The sequence below is a fragment of the Eptesicus fuscus genome, chromosome 18, assembly GCF_027574615.1.
Source record: "Eptesicus fuscus isolate TK198812 chromosome 18, DD_ASM_mEF_20220401, whole genome shotgun sequence".
NCBI lineage: Eukaryota > Metazoa > Chordata > Mammalia > Chiroptera > Vespertilionidae > Eptesicus > Eptesicus fuscus.
In genome coordinates this window covers 6,815,887-6,843,789 of record NC_072490.1, presented here as the reverse complement: position 1 = coordinate 6,843,789, position 27,903 = coordinate 6,815,887, and the positions used below count along the sequence as shown (strand labels likewise).

The 27,903-nt window shown below is 51.4% G+C and overlaps 1 protein-coding gene and 1 long non-coding RNA gene across 3 annotated transcripts; both read left to right on the top strand.

The window, feature by feature from the left end:
- Positions 1-284: 284 nt before the first annotated feature.
- XIRP1 (xin actin binding repeat containing 1) lies at positions 285-6,385 on the top strand. The gene is made up of 2 exons (XM_054729695.1): positions 285-4,385; positions 4,449-6,385. Exons 1-2 carry the CDS (start codon positions 285-287, stop codon positions 5,757-5,759), a joined length of 5,412 nt encoding a protein of 1,803 aa, XP_054585670.1. The 3' UTR covers positions 5,760-6,385.
- A 4,105-nt stretch (positions 6,386-10,490) lies between these two features.
- LOC129147129 (uncharacterized) lies at positions 10,491-17,935 on the top strand. Of its 2 annotated transcripts, none has more exons than XR_008554469.1 (3): positions 10,491-10,538; positions 16,562-16,773; positions 17,782-17,935. It is a non-coding gene; the product is annotated as an uncharacterized LOC129147129 (long non-coding RNA). The 2 variants fall into 2 exon arrangements; XR_008554470.1 differs by lacking the exon at positions 17,782-17,935 and adding an exon at positions 16,913-16,945.
- Positions 17,936-27,903: the final 9,968 nt, after the last annotated feature.

Sequence of the window (27,903 nt, the reverse complement as noted above, 5' to 3'; positions counted from 1 at the left end):
AGGACAGAGCTTCATGGCCAGCAATGTCTTGCTTGCTCAGGTGATGGATCCTGGGAAGCCTGGACCCACCTTGGTAGATGGGTCCATGTGCCCTAAGTTTAAGATCTGTCACACACCAAGCATGCAGGCGGCAGAGTGAGACCCAAGTGAAGTCTGGGAGAGGCCATGTCACCACAGCCCTACTCTGACCCTGCGTCCTGCTCCCTCCCATTTCTCCCAGCAGCCAGCCCCCCTCCCACCTAAGGCCCCAGCCCATCCTCATCTCTGCCCTTCTCTTCAGAAGGATGTCCAACACCCAGACGCAGGTGGCCCCCACACCCACCATCCCGATGGCCACTGCAGAGGACCTGCCCCTCCCTCCGCCGCCGCCGGCCCTGGAGGACCTGCCGCTGCCACCGCCCAAGGAGTCCTTCTCCAAGTTCCACCAGCAGCGGCAAGCCAACGAGCTCCGCCGCCTCTACAGGCACATCCACCCTGAGCTCCGCAAGAACCTGGCCGAGGCCGTGGCTGAGGACCTGGCTGAGGTCCTGGGTTCCGAGGAGCCCACCGAGGGGGACGTCCAGTGCATGCGCTGGATCTTCGAGAACTGGCGGCTGGACGCCATTGGGGACCATGAGAAGCCAGCAGCCAAGGAGCCGGTGCCCAGCGGTGACGTCCAGGCCACCTCCCGCAAGTTTGAGGAAGGCTCCTTTGCCAGCAGCACGGACCAGGAGCCCGCCGGACCGCCGCCATCTGGAGCGGACGTGCGCGCAGCCCGCCGGCTGTTTGAGACAAAGCCGCTGGCTGAGCTGACGGGCCAGACCGAGGCACCGGAGGCGCCAGCGAAGGAGCCCGCAGCCAGCGGCGATGTGCAGGGCACCAGGATGCTCTTTGAGACTCGGCCGCTGGACCGCCTGGGCTCCCGCCCCTCCACCCAGGAGCAGAGTCCCCTGGAGCTGCGCTCGGAGATCCAGGAGCTGAAGGGCGACGTGAAGAAGACGGTGAAGCTGTTCCAGACGGAGCCGCTGTGTGCCATCCAGGACGCAGCAGGCGCCATCCATGAGGTCAAGGCCGCCTGCCGGGAGGAGATCCACAGCAATGCGGTGAGGTCAGCTCGCTGGCTCTTCGAGACCCAACCTCTGGATGCCATCAACCGGGACCCCAGCCAGGTGCGGGTGATCCGGGGGATCTCCCTGGAGGAGGGGGCCCGGCCGGATGTCAGCGCGACTCGCTGGATCTTTGAGACACAGCCCCTGGATGCCATCCGGGAGATCCTGGTGGACGAGAAGGACTTCCAGCCATCCCCAGACCTTCTCCCTCCTGGTCCAGATGTTCAGCAGCAGCGGCATCTGTTTGAGACCCGAGCGCTAGACACTCTCAAGGGGGAAGAGGAGGCTGGGGCAGAGGCCCCGCCCAAAGAGGAAGTAGTCCCTGGCGATGTCCGCTCCACCCTGTGGCTGTTTGAGATGAAGCCCCTGGACACTCCCAGAGACAAGGTCCAAGTGGGTCACCTGCAGCGGGTGGGTGCCGGGAAGGGAGAGGGGCTCATGTGTGCGCATCTATCCAGTGACAGCTTCTCAGCACTATCCCTCTCTCCAAGTGCCCCCCAAAAGGATGGGGTGAAGGGGGACGTGAAGACTTTCAAGAACCTTTTTGAGACCCTCCCCCTGGACAGCATCGGGCAGGGTGAGCCTTCCACCCCCAGAAATGGGAGCGAAGTAGAAGGAACTGATTCTGCTGGGCAGTCCCAGGACACAGGGTCAACGGTGTATGCCATGCAGGATGGCAAAGGCCACCTCCATGCCCTGACCTCTGTCAGCAGAGAGCAAGTAGTCGGAGGTGATGTGCAGGGCTACCGGTGGATGTTTGAGACACAGCCTCTAGACCAGCTGGGCCGAAACCCCAGTACCATCGACGTGGTGCGGGGCATCACCCGACAGGAAGTGGTGGCTGGAGACGTGAGCACCGCCCGGTGGCTCTTTGAGACCCAGCCCCTGGAAGTAATCCACCAGCGGGAGCGGCAGGAACGACAGGAAGAAGAAGGAAGGAGTCAGGCAGGGCCCCAGCCTGAGGCACCCCCCAAGGGTGACGTGCAGACCATCCGGTGGTTATTTGAGACATGCCCAATGAGTGAGTTGGCAGAGAAGCAGGGGTCAGAGGTCACAGATCCCACAGCGAAGGCCGAGGCACGGTCCTGCACCTGGATGTTCGTGCCCCAACCCCTGGACAGGCCAGAAGGCTCCAGGGACCAACACCTGCAGGTTTGCCAGGTCCGGGCTGGAGAAGGACAGACAGACAGACATGTCTTTGAGACTGAGCCTCTGCAGGCGTCAGGCCGTCCCTGTGGAAGAGGGCCTGTGCGATACTGCAGCCGCGTGGAGATTCCTTCAGGGCAGGTGTCTCGTCAGAAGGAGGTGTTCCAGGCCCTGGACGCAGGCAAGAGGGAAGACCAGGGGTCAAGGGCAATCCCTGAGCCCATCCCTGTGGGCTCCGTGCACAAGTTCACCTGGCTCTTTGAGAATTGCCCCATGGGCTCCCTGGCAGCCGAGAGCATCCGTGGGGGCGACCTCCAGGAAGAGCAGCCAGTGGACCTGTCAGGTTCGGTGCCCAAGAGGCAGGAGACTGCAACCCAGGGGACCCTGAGGACTCTGCATGCCACGCCTGGCATCCTGCACCGGGGAGGCATCCTCATGGAGGTCCGAGGGCCAGGGGAGCTCTGCCTTGCCAAGTATGTGCTCCTGGGCCCAGGACAGGGGGCCCCCCACATACGGAAGGAGGAGCTGGTATCTGGCGAGCTTCCCAGGATTGTCCGCCAAGTGCTGAGCCGGCCAGACGTGGACCAGCAGGGGCTGCTGGTTCAGGAGGACCCAGCGGGCCATCTCCGGCTCAAGCCCATGAGGCTTCCAGGAGGCAGCGGGAATGTGGAAGATCTGGACCCAGAGTTCCAGCAGTTGCTAGCTTGTGGCTTGGGCACCTCAGTGGCGAGGACTGGGCTGGTGATGCAGGAGACAGAGCAGGGCCTGGTCTCACTGACTGCCTACTCCCTGCAGCCCTGGCTCACCAGCAGGGCCCCCGAGAGGAGCAGTGTGCAGCTGCTGGCCAGCTGCATAGACAAAGGAGACCTGAGCGGCCTGCACAGCCTGCGGTGGGAGCCACCGGCTGACCCAGGTCCAGTGCCAGCCAGCGAGGAGGCCCAGAGGCTGCCTGCAACTGAGAGCATCATTCATGTTCCCCCACTGGACCCCAGCATGGAGATAGGGCACCTGAGAGACCCAGGGGCCTCCCCTTGTCCCCCACGGACCGTTGCAAAGAGAAGCCTTTTGGCTGGCAAAGAAAAGCCAGAAGACAGCTGCCCTGGGCAGAAAGGGATGGAAGCTTCGGGAAAGTCGGAAGGAGCCTCGACTACAGCACCAGGGCCCGGAGCAGCAGACCTCCAGGCCGCCATGCAGAGCCTTCGGATGGCGACAGCGGAGGCCCAAAGCCTGCAACAGCAAGTGCTGAACAAGCACAAGCATGGCCCCGCCCCTGGGGCTGTCTCCACACCCTTCCAGGATGGTCTTTCGCAAGCACAGGCCGCTCCCACTGGGACTGTTCAAAGCAACGCCAGGCCCATGGCAGGAGGTGACCCCGGGATCCCAGCAGCCCCCAAAAAGGTCAGTGGGGAACAGAAAGTACTGTCCGCAGGGCTGCCTGGGGGGCGGGTGACTCTTCAGGACGGCATCTACAATGCTCACCCCGTGAGGACCTGTGACCTACCTGGGGGTGTTCAGCCCTCTGAGAGGGAGCACCCACCAAGGGGCAGGGAGACTGCCCGCTTGGCCCAGGCTTCCAGCCCACTCCACGAATGCCCAGGTCAGAGTCTTGGGCAAAGCCGGGAAGAACCTGGGGGCTGCGCACAGAGAGCCTGGGGGCCTCCAGAGAAAGCCATGGCCGAAGTCAGCCCAGGGAGCCTCCGAGCTGCAGAGACCACCCTGAAGGCTGCCTCTTTAGCCCATTACACTCTGACCTCTGGGCCTCAGGCGGCAGGTGCCGGCCTGCATTCCCATAACGCCTCTGTTCCTCCTCCTCCTCTCCCAGCTGCTGTGACAGGACCTGACTTCCCACCCCAAGCCCACCATGATGAGGACTCCAGCCCGCAGGCCTCCGAGCTCCTGCAGGACCCCCTTCTCCACTCCTGCAGCAGCCCTGCCGGCCAAAGAAGCCCTGGGGAGTCACAGACAAAGACCCCGAAACTGGAGCCCACCATCCCACCAAGGAAGAAGCCCCAGCTGCCCCCCAAACCTGCACACCTAAGCCAGATCCCCCCTCCTCAGAGGCTGCCCAAGCCCTCAGCTCTATCTCCCAGCTCCTCCCAAGGAAAATACAAACAAGGGGAGATAGACGCAGCCACGCCTCGGCCAGCCAAGGTCCCCACCACTACGGGCCCGGGACATGCATCTCTGGCTGGATTCTCCAGGGGTCAGAGCCAGCCTGGCCCTCAGCATGGCCCCAGCACCATGGCCCCTGGGCCGACCAAGAGTCAGGCTATGGGCAGCAATGCCCAGAGCCCTGAGCCCCCCAAGCTCTCCGCTCTCAACAGTGACCCCACCTCACCACGGCAGGGCCCCAGCACCCCAGGAGAGAAGCTGATGGAAGGTTCCCAGCAAGGGGCCCCTGGGAGCTCTGAGACTCAGCAGGGAAGCCAGCAAGAGCTCCAGGGCCTCCTGAGCCAGGTGCAAGCCCTGGAGAAGGAGGCTGCGAGCAGCGTGGATGTGGGGGCCCTGAGGAGACTCTTTGAGGCTGTGCCCCAGCTAGGAGGGGCCCTTCAGGCTCCGACTGCCCCCCATAAGCCCGAGGCCTCGGTGGAGCAGGCCTTTGGGGAGCTGACGAGAGTCAGCATGGAGGTTTCCCGGCTGAAGGAACAGACCCTGGCCAGGCTGCTGGACATCGAGGAGGCTGTGCACAAGGCCCTCAGCTCCATGTCTAGCCTCCAGCCTGAGGCGAACACCAGGGGCTATTCCCAAGGCCCCCCAGAGGACCACAGTGCCCCCAAGGTCAGTGTCATGGACAGCAGTAGAGCCAGGCTCAACTGCTCAGGCGAGAAGGTCAGGGGTCAAACTGCAATCAAGAGCCAAACCGAGGTGACATGCCATACTGAGGTCCAGAGTCAAGCCAAGGTCAAAAATCACACAGAGAACATAGGTCCAGCAGACTCAGACGCACCTTCCACCCGGAGGCTGGAGACATTGGGAGAAGATTCAGGCGTCCCTCCAGTCTTGCCTTCTAGCAGAGATGCACCCTCCTCCCCAACCTTCATCTCCATTAAGTCAGCCACAAGGAAGCTTCCAGAGGCTCCCAGCCCCGAGGGCAGCCCAGATGTCTCAGTGAAAAGCACACACCTGGCCCAGGATGTGAGCCAGGCCCTGCTCCACCAGAAAGGTATCCGGGACAAGGCTGGGGAAACAGAGGTCACCCAGTGCTCTGGACAGCCTGAGCCTCAGCCCAGCACCCTTGCCTCAGCCAGCACCCTGCCTGGGGCGCGGCAGAAGAGTGTTCTGGAGCTCCAGACTGGGCCTGGGGGCTCCCAGCGCTGTGAAGCCGTGAGAACTGTGACTGAGCAGCACAAGGAGGTGGGCCAGTGCGGGAACTCCCTCCCCACATCCTCCACCATGGTCACAGAGCAGGCAGGGCCTGCGGGGGGCCCAGGTCCCCACCTCGGGCTCCAAGCCTCCCCCTTGTTAAAGCAGTTTTTGCGAAGCCCCGCCGGGCTCAGCGGCCACTCCCAGCCTGCAGCCCAGTGAGCCCCTCCACCTCCCACCTGTCCCGGGAACTGAAGTGGGTGCCTTCTTCCTGCACACAGGACGGCAGGACCAAGAAGAAAGGGCATCTTTCGTCAGCTTCCTCAATAGGCCCAGTTCTTGCAAAAGGAGAAAGATTGGGAAAAGGCCCACCGAGTGGCCGGGCACAGGAGTAGAATGGGGGCTCGCAGCTGTTTGTGGAGGTAATATGAGCAGACACTGTGCTCCTCACACAGGACTGGCCGGCACGCTGACATCCATGAGTCTGCATGCCACTGCTCCAGCCGGAGCCCCCTGAGTGACCTGCTACCCTCAGCCTTTATTTCTATTAGGAGTCGGAATGTTCTCAGCCATCTGTGCCTTAATTCCTGGAGAGGACAGGGCCAACTAGACACTGGATGGGGCTCTGCTCGGGATCAGGCTGAGGGCTCCAGAAGGGCCCTGCTGCAGCCCCTTCGTCACCATCTCCATGGGTCAGAGGGTCATCCTGGCAGCCCAAAGGTCATAGACAATGTCGCCAATCAGTAATGTCCCTAGAAGCCAAAGGTTCTCCGTCCCCACCCCCACTGCCCCTCACTCGGCACCCAAAAGGGAAGGAAACAGTCTGAATAAACCCAGGTTTTATTCTCTCCGCCGTGTGTGTCTGACCATTTGTGCATCTGGGTCCCCACTGTGGGAGGAAATAGCCACAACCTCCAGGTGCCCCATTTCCCTGGCAACAGCAGTGCTGGAAGGCTGGGAGAAGCCACCTCTTCTTCTACCATCTTGGCTGGGACCCACGAAAGCCTGCCCACACCCCTGTTCTCCTCACTCCTCTTGCCCCCTTCCCGCCCCCCCACACACATACACTGCTGACCCTCTACCTCTGGCCTCCCCTCCTGGTGGTTCTTGGACATCCTCCTGGAGTGGCAGCTGACCAGAATCCTGCTCCAGAGTGGCAGAGTGGCCCAGTCAGGCCCGGAAAGGAGGGAGAGCCTCATGCCAGGAGAACTCCATGCCAGGAGAAGCCAGAGTGATTGGGTGAAGGGCCCTTTCACTCTCAAAAAGCATTGAATACCTGCTGCATGCAAGGCCTGTCTAGCAGCAGGTGAGTTCTAATGGGTCCTGCTCACAAGGTATGGACCTTCCAGAATGAGCAGACAGAGCCCATGGATAGGAAACATTGGGTCAGGACGACGCACCTGACTGGGCCACTCTCCCATTCTGGGGTAGAGGTCTTAAAATATAGTAATGTGACATTGATAGGTGATTGCCTTAGAGGCCTTGGCCAAGACAGACCTCTCTAATGAAATCAATCAATCAAACAAACAACAACAACACACACACACACACACACAAAACCTAGGATCTAAATAGTAAAATGTCAGTTGTGTGAGAATCAGGGGGAGGTGCATGCTAGGCAGAGGGAAGAGCATGTGCAAAAACCCAGAGGTGGGAGTTCGTTGCTGGATTTCCTAGAGAGCCCTCTGCAGGAAGGGGCTTTAACAACTACGATTGTCTGCCACCCCCCATCTTGCCCCTACAAGGTGATGTGGGAACTTGCCCACACTTGGCTTCAGTTGAACAGGCAGGCTCCTGTCCTACCACCAGCAGCCAAGGGCTCAGCCCTCCATACCCTCACAGCCTACTCGTTGCCTGCTCTGCTGATATGGGGTGCTCCCCTAGGGCAGTGGAGTTCTGACCTGGAAGGAGCCGGTCACTTGTGGGAAACTGCTGTGTGGGAGCAGTAAGATACCAAATCTACCCCCCTGAGCCTGATACCCACATCTCGATGGGCCCCTTGGCACGTGTCTCCCTCCCGTGTCCTCTGTGGAATCTCACTTGATTGTAGGGCCCAGCATCTTCTAGGGTGGCTGTTCTCAGAGCCTCATCTGTAAAGTGGGCACAATTATGGGAGCTACTATTGTGAAGATTACGTGAATTAATTAAGTGCTTGGAGCTATGCCTAGCATCTGGAACTAAAAAAAAAAAAAATGTTCACTTTTAATATTGTAATGATTAGTTTTAACATATCTCTTCTCACCTCCAGGTGGAGTCCCTGTCTTGTTCATCTCAGTATCCCTAGCGCGCATCACAAGTGCCTAGAAGGCCCTTCGTAAATGTCAAATCAATGAACACACAGATGAATGAAATGATTACGTGAATTCACTGATTCATCCGAATAACATTTATTGAGCATCTACTCCATGCCAGATTCCCCTCCAGGGTGCTAAGAATAGAGAGAGAATGTATCCCTAACTAACCTCATGGAACTTGGGTTTAAAGAGGGTAGACACTGTATTATAAGCAGATAGGACAATTTTAGAGGAGGACGAAGCTGTGAAGGAAATAAAAAAACCAGGTGGGTCCGCGAGAAGAGGGCGGCAGTTAGTTTGGGTGGTGGGAGAAGGCATCTCTTCGGTGACCTGACATGACAGCAGAGCCGGTCCTCCTGGCTGGAGGCAGCGGCGGAGGGGGAAGAGGGAAGAGAGGCGTGGGGACGGAGGGCTGGTGATCACGTGGGCGGCTGCGTGCACCGCTGGGTGAGGCCTTGCCCAGCCCCCTGCACACCTGCCGCCACACCTGCCGCCGCCGCCTGGGCCCCGCCACGCCCCTCCCCTCCCAGCCCCACCCTCGCCGAAGGCGGTGCACAACCCGCCCAGGCCCCGCCCCCGAACCCGGGGGGGGGGGTGGAGGCGCATTCTCACCCGCTGTCGCCAAGGTGACGGTGACGTCACCAGGCCACCGAGTTCGGAATGTTCGGGCGGCGGTCGTTGCCGGGAAACGCCGGGCCGGCGCGCAGCCAGGGGCTGGCTCCGAGGCAGTCCCGGGACGCCAGTACGCGCTGTCCTGGCCCGCCTGGCTCCGAGCCTCCCTCTGTGACTCCAGAGGGATGCCGGGTTCCGGTCCTCACCCACGGACCGACCTCCCTTCCCTGTCGCTGCCTGGGTCCCGAGTTTGTCTACCAGCCCCACCTTCACTGCCATCATCCTGTCTCAGGCCACCCTCCAGCCCCTGTTTCGCCGACCACTGCCATAACCTCTTACTAGGAAGTGGTCTTTCCTTCCTTCACTCTGTCTGTCCTTACAGGCTGTCATCCACCAGGCAGCCAAAGCTCTGATCAAGTGCTCACCAGACCAAGTCGCTCTTGTACAATACCCTCCACTGGCTTCCCAGCACACAGCCTGAAATCTAACTTCTTAGCCCCCTGGAAGAGCAGAATGACTTGCCTGTCTGTCTTCCTCTCCGTCTTCATTGCCCCCCCTCTCCTCCTCACCCACATCCCCCACCTAGTTACACTGGCCTTCTTGACCTTCACAGAACACACCAAGCTTATTCCTGCCTCAGGGCCTTTGCACGTGCTGTACCATCTACCCCGAAGGCTCTTCTCTCAGATCTTTAGTGGCTGGACTCCAGTTCAAGTGTCTCTCCAGAAAGGCCTTTCCCGATCCATATTTCCCCTCCCTCCCTCTCCTACCCCTTTCCTGTCCCCCCATTTTAAGGAGGCTTTCCTCCAAATCATCATGCTGCAGTATGTTTTCCTGAGGACCCGTCATCTCAATATAAAATTATCTTGCTTATGTATTTGCTTATTGTCAGTGTTCTTCAGACTATTCCTGCATAGCAAACCACCTCAAGTTTAGTGGCTTAAATAACAACCATTTTATAATGCTCATGAATTCCGTAGGTCAGGAATTTGGACAAAACACAGTGGGATGGCTTGTCTCTATGCCACGATGTGTGTGGGGCCACAGCTGGGAAGTCTCGAAGGCGGGAGTGATTGGACAGCTAGGGGCTGGGAACATCTGAAGATTCACTCACTCACATGTCTGGCAGTGATGCTGGCTGTTGGCTGGGACCTCAGCTGGGATGTCAGCCAGAACACACATGCACGGCCTCTCCATGTGACCAGGGCCACCTCACAGCATGGCAGTCTCAGGGTAGTAGGACTTCCTACATCTCCAGGCTCCAAAGGCATGTCTGTGTCCCAGCTAAGGAGGCAGAAGCTGCATTCCCTTTTATGACCTAGTCTCAGAAGTCACACAGAATCACTTCTGCTGCATTCTGTTGGCTACAAATGAGTCACCAGTCTGCCTAGACAGAATGGAAAGGATATCAGACACCACCTTTTGATGAGGAAAAGTTCTTTCCCCGGCCTGCGGGGTCTTCTAACGGGGGTACTGAGGCGGCGCACCTAAGAGAATGAGAGACAGACAAAGGACGCAAAGAATGGAGGCAAGACAAAAGGGATTCTGATCAAGCCTCGAAATTTTATTTTTACAGCGTTCCTTATATGTGATTTCTAGAAGGGTGGATGCCTAGGAGGGGTGGGGGCTGACCTAGATAATCGGCTAAAGTCGTAACTATAGATAAAGGGTGTGGCAGTTGAAGGGTGGCTACAGAAGAAATGCTTTGTCCTCAGGCAAGAGGAAGTGGGCCTAGTTTCAGTAACTTACTGAAGGTCAGAGTTAATCCTTTGACCGACTCTTGGTTCCTGACAAAGTTCTAGAAGACATGTGGCCGTCTTTGGAAACTGCCACCTACTCAGTCAAGTCTTCCCCCACTAGAATATCATCTCCACGCAAACCACTTCTCACTTGTTCATTGTTGCAGCCCCAGTGCCTGGCATGGTGCAAAAGCACATAGTAGGTGATCGATCCACGTTTTAGAATGAATAAATAAAGGTTTTTCTTTCGAAGAGTCATCTGAGCGCAGCTCTTCTCCCTCTAAGTGTATTTACTGCTCCAGCCCTTGATTTAGTCCTGGTCTGCTCCGGAGGAAGCCCAGTGCTCGCACTAGAAGGTAACTAGCTTTTGTTTTGTTTTTTGTTTTGTTTCTGGTTGGGGAGTGGGCGGGGTTGGGGGCCACAGGGAGTGGAGTTACTGGGGATTGAGAAATGTGTAGCCGGAGAGATTCTGGAACAGTGTTCTCCTTGTAAGGGATGTTGAAAACCCAGTCTGTTTTTTCGCATTCTGAACCCTTGAAATGCCCAGGAGAGGACTGTGGTTTTGTCCTCCAGGCCACGGGGAGCAGGAAAATGGCCCAGTGGGAATGGAGCTTTGGAGGGGTACCTCCAGCAGCAGTGGGAGGGGCGGGGGGCGGGTTGTGATGCCTCAGGAGCCTCAGCAGAGCCCACAGGCCGGTAAGGATGCACAGATTCTCCCTGCGGTGCGATGGGTGAAGGGCCTTCCACTTGTTCTTCCCAAAGCCCCGAGGCACATCCCGCTTCTTCTCATTTTCTCCTTTTCCACGAGGGGCGTGGGCAGAGGGGCAAGCCCAGCCGTGTCCCTGCCCCCGACCTCACCTCCATCTGTCTGGCTTCCCAAATCTCTCCACTGTTGTCCTGAGAGGTTGGATGTCATGTTGCGGCAACAGCCATCCCAATGTTCTCCCCACTTCTAGTGCCGCCCCCAAACAGTCAATCCTCCAGTCCAGCCCCACAGCTCTCCCCGCCATCTCTACCGTAAAGCCCACACCAGATCATCAGGCCCTCTGGTGCAGCTGCTTCCTGCCTCTCCCCATCCTCTCTCCCGTGAGAATCTACCTTCTAGGGGCTGTAAGGTTCTATACGGGGCTGTCAGGCCACCCTGGCTTTGCCTAGGGTCAGCTTACTCATTGGGCACAGCAGGCATGTTTTGGGCCAACCATATTTTTAAGCGCCCGTGAAATGTTTTACTTTCTTTTTTTTCAATTTAATTTTTATTTTTGTTAATCCTCAACTGAGGATATTTTTCTATTGACTTTCAGAGAGAGTGCAAGGGAGGGGGAGAGACACAGAGAGAGAAACATTGATGTGAGAGAGACATCGATTGGTTGCCTGATGGGTTGCCTCCCACACGCACCAGGATCAGGGCTGCGGATGGAGCCTGCCACCAAGGTACGTGCCTTTGATGGGAATCCAACCAGGGACCCTTCAGTCCACTGGCCCAGTGGTCGGCAAACTCATTAGTCAACAGAGCCAAATATCAACATTACAACGATTGAAATTTCTTTTGAGAGCCAAATTTTTTAAACTTAAACTTCTTCTAATGCCACTTCTTCAAAATAGACTCGCCCAGGGCCGTGGTATTTTGTGGAAGAGCCACACTCAAGGGGCCAAAGAGCCTCATGTGGCTCGAGAGCCGCAGTTTGCCGACCACGGCACTGGCCCACGCTCTATCCACTGAGACCGGCTAGGGCTGTTTTACCTTCTTTTAAAATCAGAAGGAAAAAAAAAAAGAAAGAACTTTTAGGTAGAAGAAAATGTTTTAATACATAACAATAACATACCGTATTTTCCGGCGTATAAGACGACTGGGCGAATAGAAGATTTTCCTGGGGTAAAAAGTCGTCTTATACGCCGGAAAATACGGTATGTATGTATCTTTATACCACAAGCTGGTAAAATATAGTTTAAAAAAATATCTTTATGGAGGAAGGAGCCCAGGCAGGCAAAAGTGCCTACGGCTTACAATAATCATAACGCAGCCCTGGGTTTGCTGGCGCTGTGCGGGCCTCACCCCCTGAGTGTCCACCCTGGAGACTTGGTCTTGGAGACTCAGCTCTGAGGCAACCTCTTCAAGGAAGCCAAAGCCACGGAGAGTGTCCTTTGAACGCTCCACCTTATGAAATCCTGTAGTTTAGATAATCCGGTTGTAACCTTTCGGTTTTGTGCGTCTCTTCCTCACTCTACTGTTAGTATCTGCAGATCAACACCCCTCCCCCGCTCCCCCCCTTTTCTCCATCTGGGTACCTGCTCCCCACCTTTGGCAGAGCTGCCGAGTTGGAAGCCAGCTGACTTCAAAGAAAACACTAGCAGAGGCTCAGCCTGGGGGCACCCGGGAATAGCCCCCCTGGCCCCAAACCAGGAACGCGGGGGGCGTGGCGTGCGGGTGCCTGGCAGCCAGCCTGGGGGCGGGGAGGGGGAGGAGGGGCGGGTACTCAGGTCCCGCAGGCGGCGCTGGGCCACACGCCCCTGCCGGCTCCACCCGCCCCTGATCGCGAGAAGGAAACTGGCTCGGCGCCTCCCTCTGCTCGGCCCATGCTCCCCCCACCCCGCCGACGCACGTCTTTCCTTCTCCCCGCCCGCCTACCCTGTTAGGTTTCTTAGGAAAAAGTGCTGCTGAGAATTCCCAGAAGGTCCCGGACGTGAAGTCACTGGTGTGAGGTCACCGAGCCGGGTTCCAGGAATCAGATGCTTGTGGGGGAGGCAGGAAAGAGCAGAAACGAGGGAGAGGGTGCAGCCCTGGTTGTCGCTGGCCCGGGGGCAGCCTGGCCGGCTGGGTCCCAGGCTCCATCTTCAGCCCGGCCTGGGCAGTTCTGAGGCAGGGAGAGGTTCCGAGGAAAAGAGGCTTCGCTCCTCCCACAAGTCAGAAATGCTAATGAGACACAAACGTACCGGTCTGTGTTAACCAAGGTCTGGATGTTGGCGCTGGTGGGCCAACAGGAGGTAGAGGTGGTGGGGCGGGGGGTGTGTGTGTGACTGGCTGGGCCTTCCAGTTTGGAGAACAGCTTGGCCATCCGATCAGAATTTTAAAGGAACATACCCTTTGGCCCAACCAATTGCTCACACATAGGGATTTATCCAAGGGACACAAGCACAAGGATAAATGCCTAAGATGGTTCATAGCAGCGTGGTGTGCAATACCCAAGATTGGAAGCCACCTTAATGTCCATCCACAGGAAGCGGATTAAATGAAGCATAGGGCACTCGGTGCCCTGGGATACTGTGCCGTGTGGAAAAGAATGAGGCGGTTGTGTAGGGGCCCAATGTCCAAGCCGTAGTGTTGGGGAAACAAAACTGGGGAGCATCCTCTGACCTCCTGTCCGTGCCCCTCCCCGCCTTGTGACGTTTTAAAGATATATATATATATATTCATTTAATAAATATATATTGAGCACCTGCCACGTACCAGGCATCTTGCAGACACTGGGGATATAGCAGTGGTTCGTGTAGGTTACGGAGGTGGGGGTAAGCAAATGTGCTGTGAAGGGAATGGGAGTGAGGAGTTCAGAAAGTGCGGGAGGTCCTGCTATTTTAGACGGGATGGTCAGGGAAGGCCTCGTGCACAAGTTGACACTTAAGCAGAGAATGAGGGGAGAGAACTTCGGGTATCTGTCAGGCAGAGGGCAGAGAAAGTGCAAAGGCCCGAGGCAAGAGTTTACTTGGAATGCGAGGAGCAGTGGGGAGTCCAAGCACAAGGGTCAAGGGGCAGAGTGATAGAAGGGAGTGTGGCCAGGTTGGGAAGGTGCGGGAGTGGGGGGCGGGGGGCAGGGGAGCATGGAGGCCTCCGTAGGGGGTTTAGCTTTCATGGGAAACCAGGGGAGGGTCTTAAGCAAAGAAGGCCACGATCGGACTTTAATAGATCACTCTGGCCGCTGCGTGGAGATAGATGACAAAGGGTTAAGGGTGGAATCCGAGAGCCCAGGGAGGAAGCTGTTGCAATCATCCAGGGGAGACACAACAGTGGCTGGACAAGGGTGATAGAAGATGTCAGTGATGTGCTTGCTTCTAGATGTACTTTGATAGTCGAACTGATAAAATTTGCTGATAGAACAGCTGTGCCTGTGAGAGAAAGAGGAGTCAAGAGCGATTGTGTAACTATAAGCATGGAGGTGTCACTGACCAGGACAGGGAAGACTGTGGGAGGAGCAGTTTTAGGGAGTGGGGTAGGGAGTCAGTAGTCTGAGCTGCTTCTGTGGGTCAGGGGTTCAGGGGTGACAGAAATATGAGCGTTGTTTGGAATTTGTAGCAGGGAGGGTCCCAGAGGGAAACAGCCGGGCGCACTTGGGTTGAGAAATCTGAGAAGGGTTGAATAAAAGCACTCTTTACAGAAGTGTAGTGGGGTATAGAGGAACGGGAGGGCCATGCAGGACCCCAGGGCTAATGGCAGTGCATAGTTCCGAAGGGGGAGAGGCGGGAGTTGCTGGAACCTGGGGACAGAGAGAGCCTAGTAGAAAAGACAACATCCAAACTTGTGTGATTTCATCCAAGGAAGGAGATTTATTTTCGATTTACAAGTTTGCACGTTGCCAACTGACAAGAGCTGAGGCCCTTGGTGGAGGAGTGCAGCCAGTCCATGGCGACCCTATAGGGAGAACATATATCCTCACCTCACTCTCCTCCCCGGCCTCCACACGCATGTCTGTGTTGGCCAGTGGTCAAACCCCATGGGGAGCCAAAGGGCAAGGGAGTCACTGATTGGCTCATACAGGTCAGCCCCCAGGCACAGAGCAGGGCGGGGAGGAGGCTGGAGAGTGGGTCTGGAACAGCGAGTGAACAGGCCCAGCACAGGGTCATCTGATATGCGAAGCCATGGCTGGAGAAGGGGCCACTTGGGGGGCTGGATATAGGTAGGAAAGGATCGGAAGTCATTGCCCTGGGGTCATCTGATATTTAGAGATTGAGAGATAAAATAGAACTGGGAAAGGATCCTCCAGCAAAGCAATGGGTGAGACAGGAGGACAGAGAGTCCTGTCATGGCCCAGTGTCACAAATGTGTCTAGGAGGAGAGAGGGAGGGAGGGGCAGGGAGGGCCGGGACAAATGGCCCCCATAGGTCAAGTAGGATGAGGTGTGAGTGTACATAGACTGTTTCTGGAAAGAGACTAAAAAAAAAAAACAAAACAAAAATAAAACCTCTTAATAGGGCCTCTAGTAGAGGGCCCAAGGGTAAGCCGAAGGAAGAAGACGTAACTTTTCATTTTCTTCCCGTTTGGATATTTTTAACCATGTACATATATGAGTTTTATCAAAGGTATGAAAATATAATTTAAAAAAAAAAAAAAGACTCTCCATGGCAGGAAAGATACAATTTTACAGAAAGTAGATCGTTTTCCCTCATTGCCTGGGGGAGCACTGGGTCTGAGGAAGAGAACTGAGGGAGCCTGGGAGGGCAGCCCAGAACAGAGGTGCTAGAAGGTTCTCTCTGGGTTAAGTTCTGCCAATGGCTTTAGGAGCAGTGACACCAAAAATTTGGTGTGAGCCATGTCCTGTTGCTCACTGCAATCCCCTGTGATTTGCACCCCTCACCCCGCTTCTGCCCCACCCAAGATGTCAGGAGAACTTTCATTCTTCACATCTTAGTATCTTTCCAATAATTGTACATGTCATGCTTTAAGATTTTTAATCTTGTGCATAAAAAAAATCTGCTTCTTCGGACGAAGTTGCACACGCTTGGAGGAGAGCAAGTCCCCTTAATTCCGATGAAGCTGTGCTTTAGGCAGGTGACTTCTCTGCAGAGTCTGACTCCTTTGGATCAGAAGCATTTTTTTCCCCCCCAGTTAAGAATCAGCTCCAGGTGAAAATTATTTCAGGATTGTGCACTGATTCTGATCTCTGTTGCAGATGCTGAGGATGGTGACCCACTTAAGGGTCCCAGCAGAACCAGACTCTCAGTAACCTCAGCACAACTAAGGAAGCTTCTCACCAGCTGGAGGGCTGAGGCTGGGGCTGGGGAGGCGGGGGGTGCCCTGGGAAACCTGTGCCCCTCCTTTCCTGGGGTTGCTACATTGGGCGGGGAGGGGAGACTCCCAAAGGAACAGGCTTGTGACTTTTCTAACTCAGGGTTTCTCCCAAACGAAGGTCCCGGAAAGGTAAGGGAGCCACCGGCCCATCTCCCCTCTCGGGGACTGTGAGATGCTCACTCTCCATCTCCCACTCCAGAATAGCTCAAACTTCTCAGTGTGCCCTCGCCTTTGAGTCTTGTCTGTCTCTGTCCTGCTGAAAAAGAAAATTCCAGGAGAGCAGAGACCTTGTCTGTATTATGTGCCACTAATGATCCATGACTAGAACAGTCTCTGGTGTCGTAGTTCAGTAAACAGCTTGGCAAAATGACTTTTCCGCAGCTCAGCCTGGATTTCAAGGAAGAAGTCTGAAACACTCTCCTGACCATCCATCACTACACACATTCTCTCCATCATCGTCTCAGAACAGGGGTCCTGGGCTGGCAGCCTGCACCCCGTGGTGGACTGGAGCCACCACCAACTGCCTGGAGAGCTGAGTGTGCCCATCTCTTCCCAATTTCACCTGCAGTGCCAGTAGCTTGAAACCAGCCACGGTAAGAGAATTGACACCACGGAAATGGGAAAACACAGCAGATTATGACCTTTTCTATCCCCCCTCCGCCCCCCAGAGAATTGGTTGTTAAACATGTATCAGCTCACTGCTGCCTCGGGTCCTGTTTCTGCCACTGACAGGTCCTTTAATCCAGACAAGTTAGTCACTCTGAGCTTCCATTCTCCCTAAGACGGCGATCCCACAGAACCTACCTAACAGGACCGTCTGGAGGATGACATGTGATTACCGTCCTGTAATGTCTTTAGCACCATGCTTGGCTACTAGTAAATACACAATCCACTTTAGTATCGTTCAGCTTATCTATTGCTGCATAACAAAACCGCCCGCGCAAATTAGTGGCTTAACACACAAGGTTTATTTTGTCCAAGAATCCATATAGTATGGGCAGGACTTGGTGAAGATAGCCCATAACCCATAACTAAAGAGGCATGAAGGCTGGGGGTTGGGATCATCTGAAACCAGGCTCACTCATACATCTGGCATTTGAGGCTGGCTGTCAGCTGGGACCTCAGCTGGGGTTAGATAGAGATCAGAACACCCACACATGGCTTCTCCGGGTAAGCTGGGCTTTCTCACCATATGGTGGCTGGGGTCCAAGGCTGAGCATCCCAAGAAAAAGCCAGCCCATAGCTGTATCATCTTTTTTTTCTTTTTTAAACTTATCTTGGAAACCACACAGTATCATTTCTTCCACAATTTGATGGGAAACAAGTCACTAAGGCTGCCTGTATTCAAGGGGAGAGGAATTAAATACTCCCTTTTGATAAGAAGATTGTGAAAGAGTTTGTGGACATTTTTAAACCATCACAGCTAATATGATTATTGTGGCCCTTAGCATAGTTTAAGTTCTAGTAAGTGAACTGCCCTACTTCTTAGCCTCAGCTCCCTGTGGAAGGGCAGGGATTCATTAAGGTGCCTGCACCCCGCTGCTCCCCACGGGAATCCTGCAGAGTTCACAAAGGTTACAGAAGCGAATTTCCTCTCCTAGGAGCTGGCCCTGACCTTGGTGCTCCGGCTTCTTTGGATGCCATCCCTGCTTGCCCCATAGAAACTAAGGAGAGGGACCTGGGCAGGGCAGGTGGTTTTACCAGCAGGACCATGACCTCCACTGGCTGTACTCATCCTGGGGCTGTGGGTGACCATGAGGGTAAGTTATTGGCTTAAATAAACTCACTCACAAGCCTGCACTGAAGTTGGGATGGCAAGGTCACTGTCTGGGAGTCAGGTCATGGGCTCGTGGTCTGACTTCTTCCTTGGCCTCAGGTTCCCCACTCTGTCAGTTGGGAGTAAGTATAGGTCTATGGGTTGGGCATTTGGAACAAATCATCTTATTATTTAGGAAGCTGGGCTGGAAGCCAATTTCTTCTTCTGGCAATGGTTGCCCAGGTCACAAGCTGCTCTCATAGGAAACAGGGAGAGACAAGGCAGAGAGAAATCTCCCGCCTTCTTCTGTGGGACATGAATCCTTCTCACAGTGTGTTTGAGATCCACAGACCTGGGGCCTAACCCCAGAGAAAAGTGTGTGTGTGTGTGTGTGTGTGTGTGTGTGTGTGTGTGTGTGTGTGTGTGATGTTGGGGTGACTTCTTTAGGAAAGACCCAGAAAACCTTCATTTCAGTGATGGGGCAGGGAATAGGAGGAGCACCCACAAGAACTGGAGAACAAGCTGGGAGGGGGGGCTCGGGGGGATGAGAAGGTGCAAAGGGGTCATGCCCAGGCCCCATCTGGCCTCAGCTGCCCCTCCTCTTGTTCCTCTCCAGCCCAGTTTATGGCGGCAGTTTCCTGTCTTCTCTCAGCAGCTCTTCCAGGTGAGCCTGAGAAAGGCTGAGGGCCCCGCGTGCCACGCCTGAGTCAGGGAGCTCTATCAGACCCTCTAATACAGCCCCAAGGGCATAGGACATCGGCCTGTGCTGGTTCCCTCACAGGGAGCTCCAGGACCAACCGGGCTGCCTGTGACACAGTGTGACCCTCGGCACATCAGGTCCCCCACACCAGGCCTCAGTTTTCTCATCTGTAAAATGACCAGAGTTGTCTAAAGCAGTTTTCCTTAAAATGAGGCTCATGAATCTCACGGTCAGCAAGGGTATTTCAGAGCAAAATCCAGCCTGGGGTTTTTGCTCTGAAATACCCTTTCCCCAGAAGCGGGCCCTGAGACAAAGATGTGAGTGTGGGTGTTTCGCTTGGCAGGTGAGCCCAGGAAGCACCAGTGGAGGAAAGAGAAGGTGCACAGTGAAGGAAAGGGACCAACCCAAGGTGTGTGGATGGGCTTTTGCAGTTACGGCTCAGTCCCACTGGGACCTCCGGGACGCGGTGTGGGACCGCCTCAGAGCCCCCCACCCCAGCCCACTAAGGGTAAGGGCTGCAGCCAGGGGAATCGGCTCCCTGGCACTCCCAGCCTGCCCTGTGTGCCAGCTGAGCACAGTTCTGAGGCCAGAGAAATCCCCCGGGGCTGAGAGTTGCGTGTGTTTACGGGGAGAAGCCATCAGCACACGTGAGTGCGAGGGCACAGAGGAAGGTGTGGCAGGGTCTGCTACGCAGACAAGCGATTTTGTTCATGCACATTTCACAAATGTGAGATCAGCAATAATTTCCATAGAAACCCATTACCTTTGTAATAATTATCATGGCCTTGTAGGTGCACCCGTGCCACCAGAACGGAGTTGGCCAGTTGAGCTCGGTTCATTTTTAGTAAAAAGAATGCCCTTAACTGTAGTTCAACTTGCTAAAATATGATTATTTTTTTATATTTATTGAGGTGACATTGGTCAACATGAACATATAGGTTTCAGGTGTGGGTCTCTATGTTACAAGATCTGTATATGGCACCATGTGCCCACCACCCTAAAATATTATTTTTACACCATTTTCTTGTTATTGCTTACATTTGTTATATTTTCATTTTACGGGTACTATTATACAGTAGTATGGCCCCAAATCATAAAGATGGATCAGTAGTTCCAAAGAGGCTCATTAAAGCAAAAAAGCAGTATTGAAAATAGGAACAAAAACACTGCAAAATAAAATGTGATTATGTATAGCAGTATAGATGAGGTTGCAGAATGAGATAATTTTATACGAGCAGGGGAAAAAGTATGAATAAGAAAGACAGCTATGGGAATGAATATCTGCAATGGGATTTTGTTAGCTGGTAATACATTTCCTCGGGTCCCAAAGGCACTATCTATTATGCAACTTTGTCAAGTAGTGGCACAAAGCCCATTGAGACGTTTGCATCAAGTCTCTCCAGAATGTGGAAAGTACTGATGTCCAGTGTGATATCAATGCATTTTATCATTAAAGACAGAGAAAAGATCAAAACCAGAGAAGAGTCATTAAAGTTGTCCAACTTACACTGAAAACCAACACAATTCACACTATGGCTTGTGAATTGAGTCATAGGCTACTGAGAAATAGTATGATCAGAGAAAAAGTAGAGCAAGCCCTTGACAAAACTCCTCTATCAAACAACACTTTTGGACGTCACATAGAATCAATGGCACACAGTGTGAAAGAGCCATCGCTGTCCTGAGAGCTAGCAGACAATCGCTTTATTGTTGAATTAAACCACTTGTGGCAAGCCTTGTTCATTGTGGGTCCAGAATTTATGCCGTCCCTTCTTCCTTGATAACAGATCTCTGATTTTGATCCTTGCACCCAGATCTCCAGTCTCAGGCAATAAATGACAAGTGGCCTGAATCAATCATGACCAGCCCATTTTCCACGTTCCCAATCTCCCTTGCTGGTATAGGAGACCATGAGACCCAGTTCTGGCCAATGAAATATGATGGGAAGTCTGCTGAGGGTACTTCTATAAAAATTTTTGGATTTCAAAAAACAAACAGGCAAACATGCTGGGACCTCACTTCCCCTTTCTTCCTAACTTAACTGTGGTCATGATCCTGGGGCTGGCACACAAGGCCAAGCCTGAGAGTTCTAGACACCAGCACTGACATTACTGACGTGACTGCCTGTGAGTGGCTGCCTACTTCCAGCCTGCCTGTTCTGGCACAGAAGCAAACCTCTCTCTGTTCAAAGCCACTCTAATACGGTAGTTGACAGCATTCCTAATGGGCATACCGCTGATGTGTCTGCTCTCCAGATATTTGCAGAAAACATGAGAGAAAGGTACCGGATGACTTTTTGTTCTATTTGCAAGATAAGATAAACAAGGACCGGCTCGCCTGGCTCAGTGGTTGAGCATCGACCTATGATCCAGGAGGTCACGGTTTGATTCCCGATTGGGCCATATGCCTGGGTTGTGGGCTCGATTTCCGGTGTGGGGCGTGCAGGAGGCAGCTGGTCAGTAATTCTCTCTCATCATTGATGTTTCTATCTCTTTCTCCCTCTCTCTTCCTCTGTGAAATCAATAAAAAAAATACACACACACACACGCACTGAGTGGCCAGATTATTATGATCTCTGGACGCATAATAATCTGGCTACTCAGTGTGTGTGTGTGTGTGTGTGTGTGTGTGTGTGTGTGTGTGTGTGTGTATTAGAGGCCCGGTGCATGAATTCGTGCATGGATGGGGTCCGGCCAGCCTGGCCAGGGGAAGAAGACATGGGCGGTTGGCCGACCTGCCTGCTGGTTGAACTCCTGGTCAAGGGGACAATTTGCATATTAACCTTTTATTATATAGGTTATATACTGAGTGGCCAGATTATTATGCGTTCAGAGATCATAATAATCTGGCCACTCAGAGTGTGTGTGTGTGTGTGTGTGTGTGTGTGTGTGTGTGTGTGTGTATTAAGATGAATGAGCTATAGATCCCAGTTGGGTTTAGCCATGGGGAGCCTCAGCAAGAAAGGGAAAGGGAAGAGACTGAGATCAAGGCATTTAGTCCCCTGGGTCCCTGTCTGTGAGTCTCCATGTGTTGGATGCATCCTTCACCGAGGGGCCACTGAGCCTCCCAAGGCAGCCAGCCCACATTACTCGGTTCTCTCCTTCTGGTGAGCCTTTCCTCCCCTTTCCTCTCCAGGTAATAACAGCTCTGTTGGCGCTCATGCAGGTTATTGCACCATTCCTTGGGATGCTCCTACACTCACACGTCTGTGGATAGTCTTTTTGAAAATAAGCTTTCCTAAAAGTACCCTGTTTTTTGAGTGTGCTATTATGTATTGGTAACTGGCTGGTCAACCAGCATCAATTCACAGGTTTAAAAGAAAATACACACACACACACACACACACACACACACACACACACACACACATAACTTGCATGTGAACGCCAATCATACACCACTGTATTTATAAACACCAGCTGTCAGGCAACAATCTGGCTCCTGATCTCGGTATGTGTGGAAACAAATAGCAAGAAGGGTCAATGCCCTATATTCATGTCTTCTCTGACAGACTGTCTTTTCAGACACCGTGGGGAGAGATGGACAGCAAGTAAGAGACACTGTTAAACAGTATGCTGCCTGTTAAGGGAAATATATTCACATGAGGTTTTGATATGAGGCGATACAGCATCCCTTTGTGCTATCGCTCTTTGCTATAGGTGGTCAGCTCAAGCAGCATCTCAGTGGCATGTTCAGAATCTTGATCACTCCAAACTCTTGGCCCCAGGGCAAGACTATCACCATTTCTCACGTTGAAGATAAGATATCAAGAATTCAAAGACAGAACTTGAATTGCCAAGGCTCAGCCTTTGAGAATATGACTCCTTCCTACATATGAAGGGTTTTCTTCTCTTGGCAGAGAAGTAACTCAATAGAAAGGCAACCACTAGAAAAATTAAAAGCAGACTATAAACCTTCAAATCACCAGGCAAAAATACAAACACATGTGCGCGCACACATGCATATCAAAGAAAACAAAAAAATACACATAGTAAAACAGAGAACAGAGGAAGCATTGAAATAGAAAACACAGAAGATAAGATGACAGAATTAAGACTAATATATCAATTATATCAACAAATATAAATAGGACAAACCCGTCCTTATAATAGAAAAAAGGTTCTCACGTTGGATCAAAAAACAATGTCCTGTTGTGTGTTGTATAGAAGAGATACATCATTACCAAAACAACCTGGAAAAGTTAAAAATAAAATGTGAACCAGATAGAGAAGAAAATACTGAGCTGAGGCTGCAGTGCTACCATCAGTCAAGGGTAAATTTAAAATAAAAATGTTAAGTGAGACAAAAGGAAGTTAAACAGAAGAGAGAACAGTATCCATGTTAAGAATCTAGTTTTTAGAAATCTCTATGCACCAAATAGCATAACTTCAAAATCAAGAGTACGAGATGATAGTTGAGAATAAAAATACACAGAAGACGCAAGTAGAAATGGGGTGAAGAGTACCTTTTAATTGAGCACATCAGCTCATGAGCTAGTAAGAAAACAAAAGACATGGAGGAATGTGGAGCATCTGAATAATATTAAATATGATTGAGCTTGAGGTGCAAAAATCTCAAATAAAATACAAGCAATATAAATCATCAATATCTCAAAAAAGTCATCACCTCCAAGTAAGTTCATCGTAGTAACATTCAGGTGGTTCAATAATATTAGGGAATCTAATAAAATTGACCACATTATTAGATCACAGAAGAATGATATAATTTCTTCTCAATAGATGCCAAAAAGAGATTTGATACATATCTACATCTAGTCCTGCTTAAAACAAACAAAACCATAACAGAATAGCAAAAGTATGTATAGATGATGTGATTGGAAAAGATGATCACAATAATCAGAGACAATAAGAGAATTGAGGGTGGTTTCCAAGGTTAATATAAAAAACTCGGTAGCCTTCTTTTAAAAATACAACTTATCAGAAAATATAATAGCAAGAAATTGAAGTGACAATAGCACTCAAAAAGATAAAAAGTTCAGAAAAATATTCAAAAGACCTATAAGGGTCTTTACAAAGATAATACTAAAGTTATACAGGGAACATTCTATACTGTGCTTTTGAATAGAAGGACACAATATTAAAATGTCAGTGCTCCCGGCCCGGGTAGCTCAGTTTTTTAGAGTGTCATCCTGATACGCCAAGGTTGCCAGTCTGGGCACATACAAGAAACAACCATTGAATGCATACATAAGTGGAACAACAAATTAATATTTCTCTCTGTCTCTGTCTCTCTCTCTAAAAATCAGTAAGTTAAAAAAATTTTAGGGGGGAGGGGGGAGAGATCAACCAAAGGACTTGTGTGCATGCATATGAGCCTAACTAATGGTTAAGTTCAACAGGGGGTTGGGGCATCCGTGGGGAGGGGTGTGGGATGGGAATGGGGGAATGAGGACAAATATGTGACACCTTAATCAATAAAGAAATTAAAAAAAAAATTTTAATGTCAGTGCTCAATTAACACATTAATTCAATGTGATCCTAATTAAAATATATTGACCCTTTAAAAAGTGGAGTTAGAGGCACCAACCCCTGCAGTCAAAAGTCTGAATATAACTTCTGACTCCCCCAAAACTTAACAATAGTCTTCCCTCGGTATACACAGGGCATTGATTCCAGGACCCCCTGCAGGTACCAAAATCTGTAGATGCTCAAGACCCTTATATAAACTGGCACAGAACAATGCGCACAGTCAGCCCCCTGCATCCGAAGGCTCCCAACCGTGAGTTGAAAATACTGTTTTCCGTCAGTGGATGGTTGAGCCTTCGGATGCAAAGGATACAGAGGGCAGACTGTATATTTATTGAAAAAGTCTCCATGTAAGTGTGAAGTTCAAACCCATGTTGTTTAAGAGTCAACTATATTCATAGGACTTTTTTTACTTGTCAGTGGAAATTCCTAAAAAAAAAAAAAAGATATGAAACTCAACTGCAGAAATAAATAAGAGCCAGGAAAGCCCTGAAAAAGAAAAGTAACACGATGGGTTAGACCAGTGGTCGGCAAACTCATTAGTCAACAGAGCCAAATATCAACAGTACAACGATTGAAATTTCTTTTGAGAGCCAAATTTTGTAAACTTCAACTTCTTCTAACGCCACTTCTTCAAAATAGACTCGCCCAGGCCATGGTATTTTGTGGAAGAGCCACACTCAAGGGGCCAAAGAGCCGCATGTGGCTTGCGAGCCACAGTTTGCCAACCCTCGGGTTAGACCTATCAGATGACAAAACACACTATGAAATTATAATTTGTGAAGCAATGTGGTACTTAAAGATGAAATAAGTAGATATAACCCAGTGGACCAGAATGCAGAACCCGAAGCAGATCCCAATATACATGAGAAGTCAATTTCTGTTAAAGGTAACTGATGTGAAGGGGAAGGTAAAGTGGGAACCCTATTCCATTCCTTAAATCAAAATAAATTCCAAATGGATAAAGGTTTTAGTTATTAAAAATAAGACAATAAAATGCTAGAGAAAAGAACAGGTAAATTTATTTATAACATTATGATAGCAGTGCAGCACAACAAAACCAGGGTCCCTCAATTGACTATACAAACATTCAGAACTTCTGTATGGTAATAAAACATACTAGAAACCAAGGTAGACAATCAACCAGGAATAAGTGTAACATGTGTGACAGGCAGAAGGGCTTATTTCCTCAATCCTCAAAGACTTAAAACAACCCAACACAAAATAGGTAAAGACTTGTAAGCCAGCAGTTTAGAGAGAAATACAAATGGCTTATAAAAGTCTCAACTTCACTCATAATTAGAGATATGCCGATTGAAACAGTAAGATATCTTCTTTGTTTCTCCTATCAGATTGGCAGAGATCAGTAAGTTAGATAAGACCTAATGCCAGGGAGGGTGTTAGGAAACAGGCATGTTCAGCTACTACTGGCTGAGTGAAATTGGTGCAACTTTTGGGAGGATGATTTGGCAACATCTGTCAAAATCCTTTGACCCAGAATTCAACAGCTCGGGTTTTTAATCCACAGATCTATACTCAAAAGCCTTCCAGTTTAGCCCAGCCAGTGTGGCTCAGTGGTTGAGTGTCAATCCATGCACCAAGAGGTTGCCCATTCGATTCCTGGTCAGGACACATACCCAGGTTGTGGGCTCGATCCCTGGTAGGGGGCATGCAGGAGGCAGCCGATGGATGTTTCTCTCTCATCGATAAACAAGAATGTTCCCTGTAAGAACTTTCATGCCTACATCCGTAGCAGGAGCCTGGAGAAGTAAGTTCCTTTGAGTAGAAGGAGGAAGAGGGAAGGTGGAGATGGACAGGATTCTCCCCAGGACTGGAAGGATAGGGCTGTCCAGAGAGGGGTGTTTGAGCATCCTAAGGAGATAGGACCTTAGTCCTTACTCCCAGCCTCACTAAAGACTCCCTGCCTTCCCTCCCACAACAGAGGGTGCCACCACCTACTCTGGGTAAATCCATAGGCTTGGATAAGAGGTGCATTAGCCATAAGCAGACAACATGGATGAAACATCAGAGAGCCAGGCCTTCCTGGACAGAGAACGGCACCCTCATTTGTGAGACAAGCCTCGGAGGTAGTGGGGTTGGGGAAGCACATGGGAGAGTGTCCCTGCTGACTGAGGTTGAAGTTCTGGGGACTCAGCTGCTTTGATTTGACTTTGACAAATAACATCTTTTCAATAAACGTTGCTGGAAAAACTGGGTATTTACCTGCAAAAAAAAAAAAAATGAAGTTGGACTCTGGCCTTATACTACATACAAAAATTAACTCTTAAATAAAAGACCTAAATGTAAGAGCTAAAACTATAAAACCCTTAGATGCAAAATAACATGCAGCTCCTGGCAACCTAAGAATCATGGTGGAATAAAATTCTTCCCCGCCCCACTAATTTAGACCTACACCATTGAACCTGACCTGTGAGCCCCAGGCGTCCCTCATTGATAAGGAGGTAGACTTACTGGTGGGAGGCTGAAAACAAGGGCACCGATTGTCATGCCCTCTCCCCCCTCTTATCACGGCAAAACCTGCATGGAGTGAATCAATCTGGAGTGTTGAACTTGACTTTTTACATGTGTACATACTTGTCCAACCACTGCCCAGATCAAAATAAACGTCTCCAGTGTCCAGAAGACTCTGGTGGCTCTTCCCATTCACTACTCCCTAAGGTAATGTTATCTGTCACTGTGCTTTAGTTCTGCCTATTTTTAACCTTCATGCAAATAACTGGAATCGTCGTTATTCCTCTTTTATGGTTGGCTTCTTTTACTCAGTACAATGTTTTAGAGAGTCATCCCTGTCATTGAATGAGGCAATTGTGTGTGTTTTTTTTCCAGTGCCGTGTAAAATTCCATTGGATGATAAATCACAATTTGTTCCCATGAGCAGGTTGGATATTTAGGTTGTTTCCAGTTTTAGGCTGTTATGAGTAAAGCTGCCATAACATTCTTGTGGCCTTTGGTGAACATAAAAACCTTTTTTCTCTTGGGTATATACCGAGGAAAAGAAGGATAAGATCATAGAGTTTACCTATGTGTGATCTTAGCAGGAACTGCCAAATTATTTTCCAAACTGTATCAATGCACTATCCCACCAACAATGTTTAATAAAGCTGGTGAATGTTCAATCTTGCTGCATTGGCTACTATTTTTTAAAAAATCCTTTTAATTTTAGTCTTTCTGTTGGGAACTCATCATTAATTTTTAAAAATATTTAAAACTAGTAATTTTTTTATTTACCTAAAACAGGTGGTCCATGGATGCTGAATGCTTGAGAAACCTGTTGGACTCTCTCAAGTATCCAGCAATTCCCTGAGGATGGGTGGGTGTGTTCCTGCCGATGTATGTGCCATAGTCCTAGACGGATGCTGCTTCAGACCCCACCCTCCTCCACTTGGAACAGACCCTTTATTTCCCCACCAACAGGAAGCGCTTATTTGGGATCCCAGAGGGAGATGGTTTCCATCATCGGCAACATCTGGGCAACATCTGGCGAGCCCATCCCAGGTCAGAGAGGCTTTTCTGGAGAAAACGCACCCCTTGTTTGATTCTTTTTAGTCTCCTGTATTTCCCCTTTATTCTCTCCTCTCTTCCTGGCCCCAAACCCCGTCACCCATTGGGCTCCCTGGCCCCCAATCCCTTGCCAACTCCCTGGCCTGGTGCCCAGCAGGATGCAAACCTAGGCAGCCTGAGAAATCCTCATGAACTCCAGTGCTCAATCTGGCCCCGTTCCCTGATCAGCAGGCAGGGTCTTCTCATTCAAGGAATGTTG

Bases quoted from the DNA above. Each gene is read 5' to 3' on its own strand.
- XIRP1 (XM_054729695.1), top strand. From the start codon at position 285: ATGTCCAACACCCAGACGCAGGTGGCCCCCACACCCACCATCCCGATG. The intron at 4,386-4,448 runs GTCCCCACCACT...GGTCAGAGCCAG, and splicing joins CCACGCCTCGGCCAGCCAAG to CCTGGCCCTCAGCATGGCCC.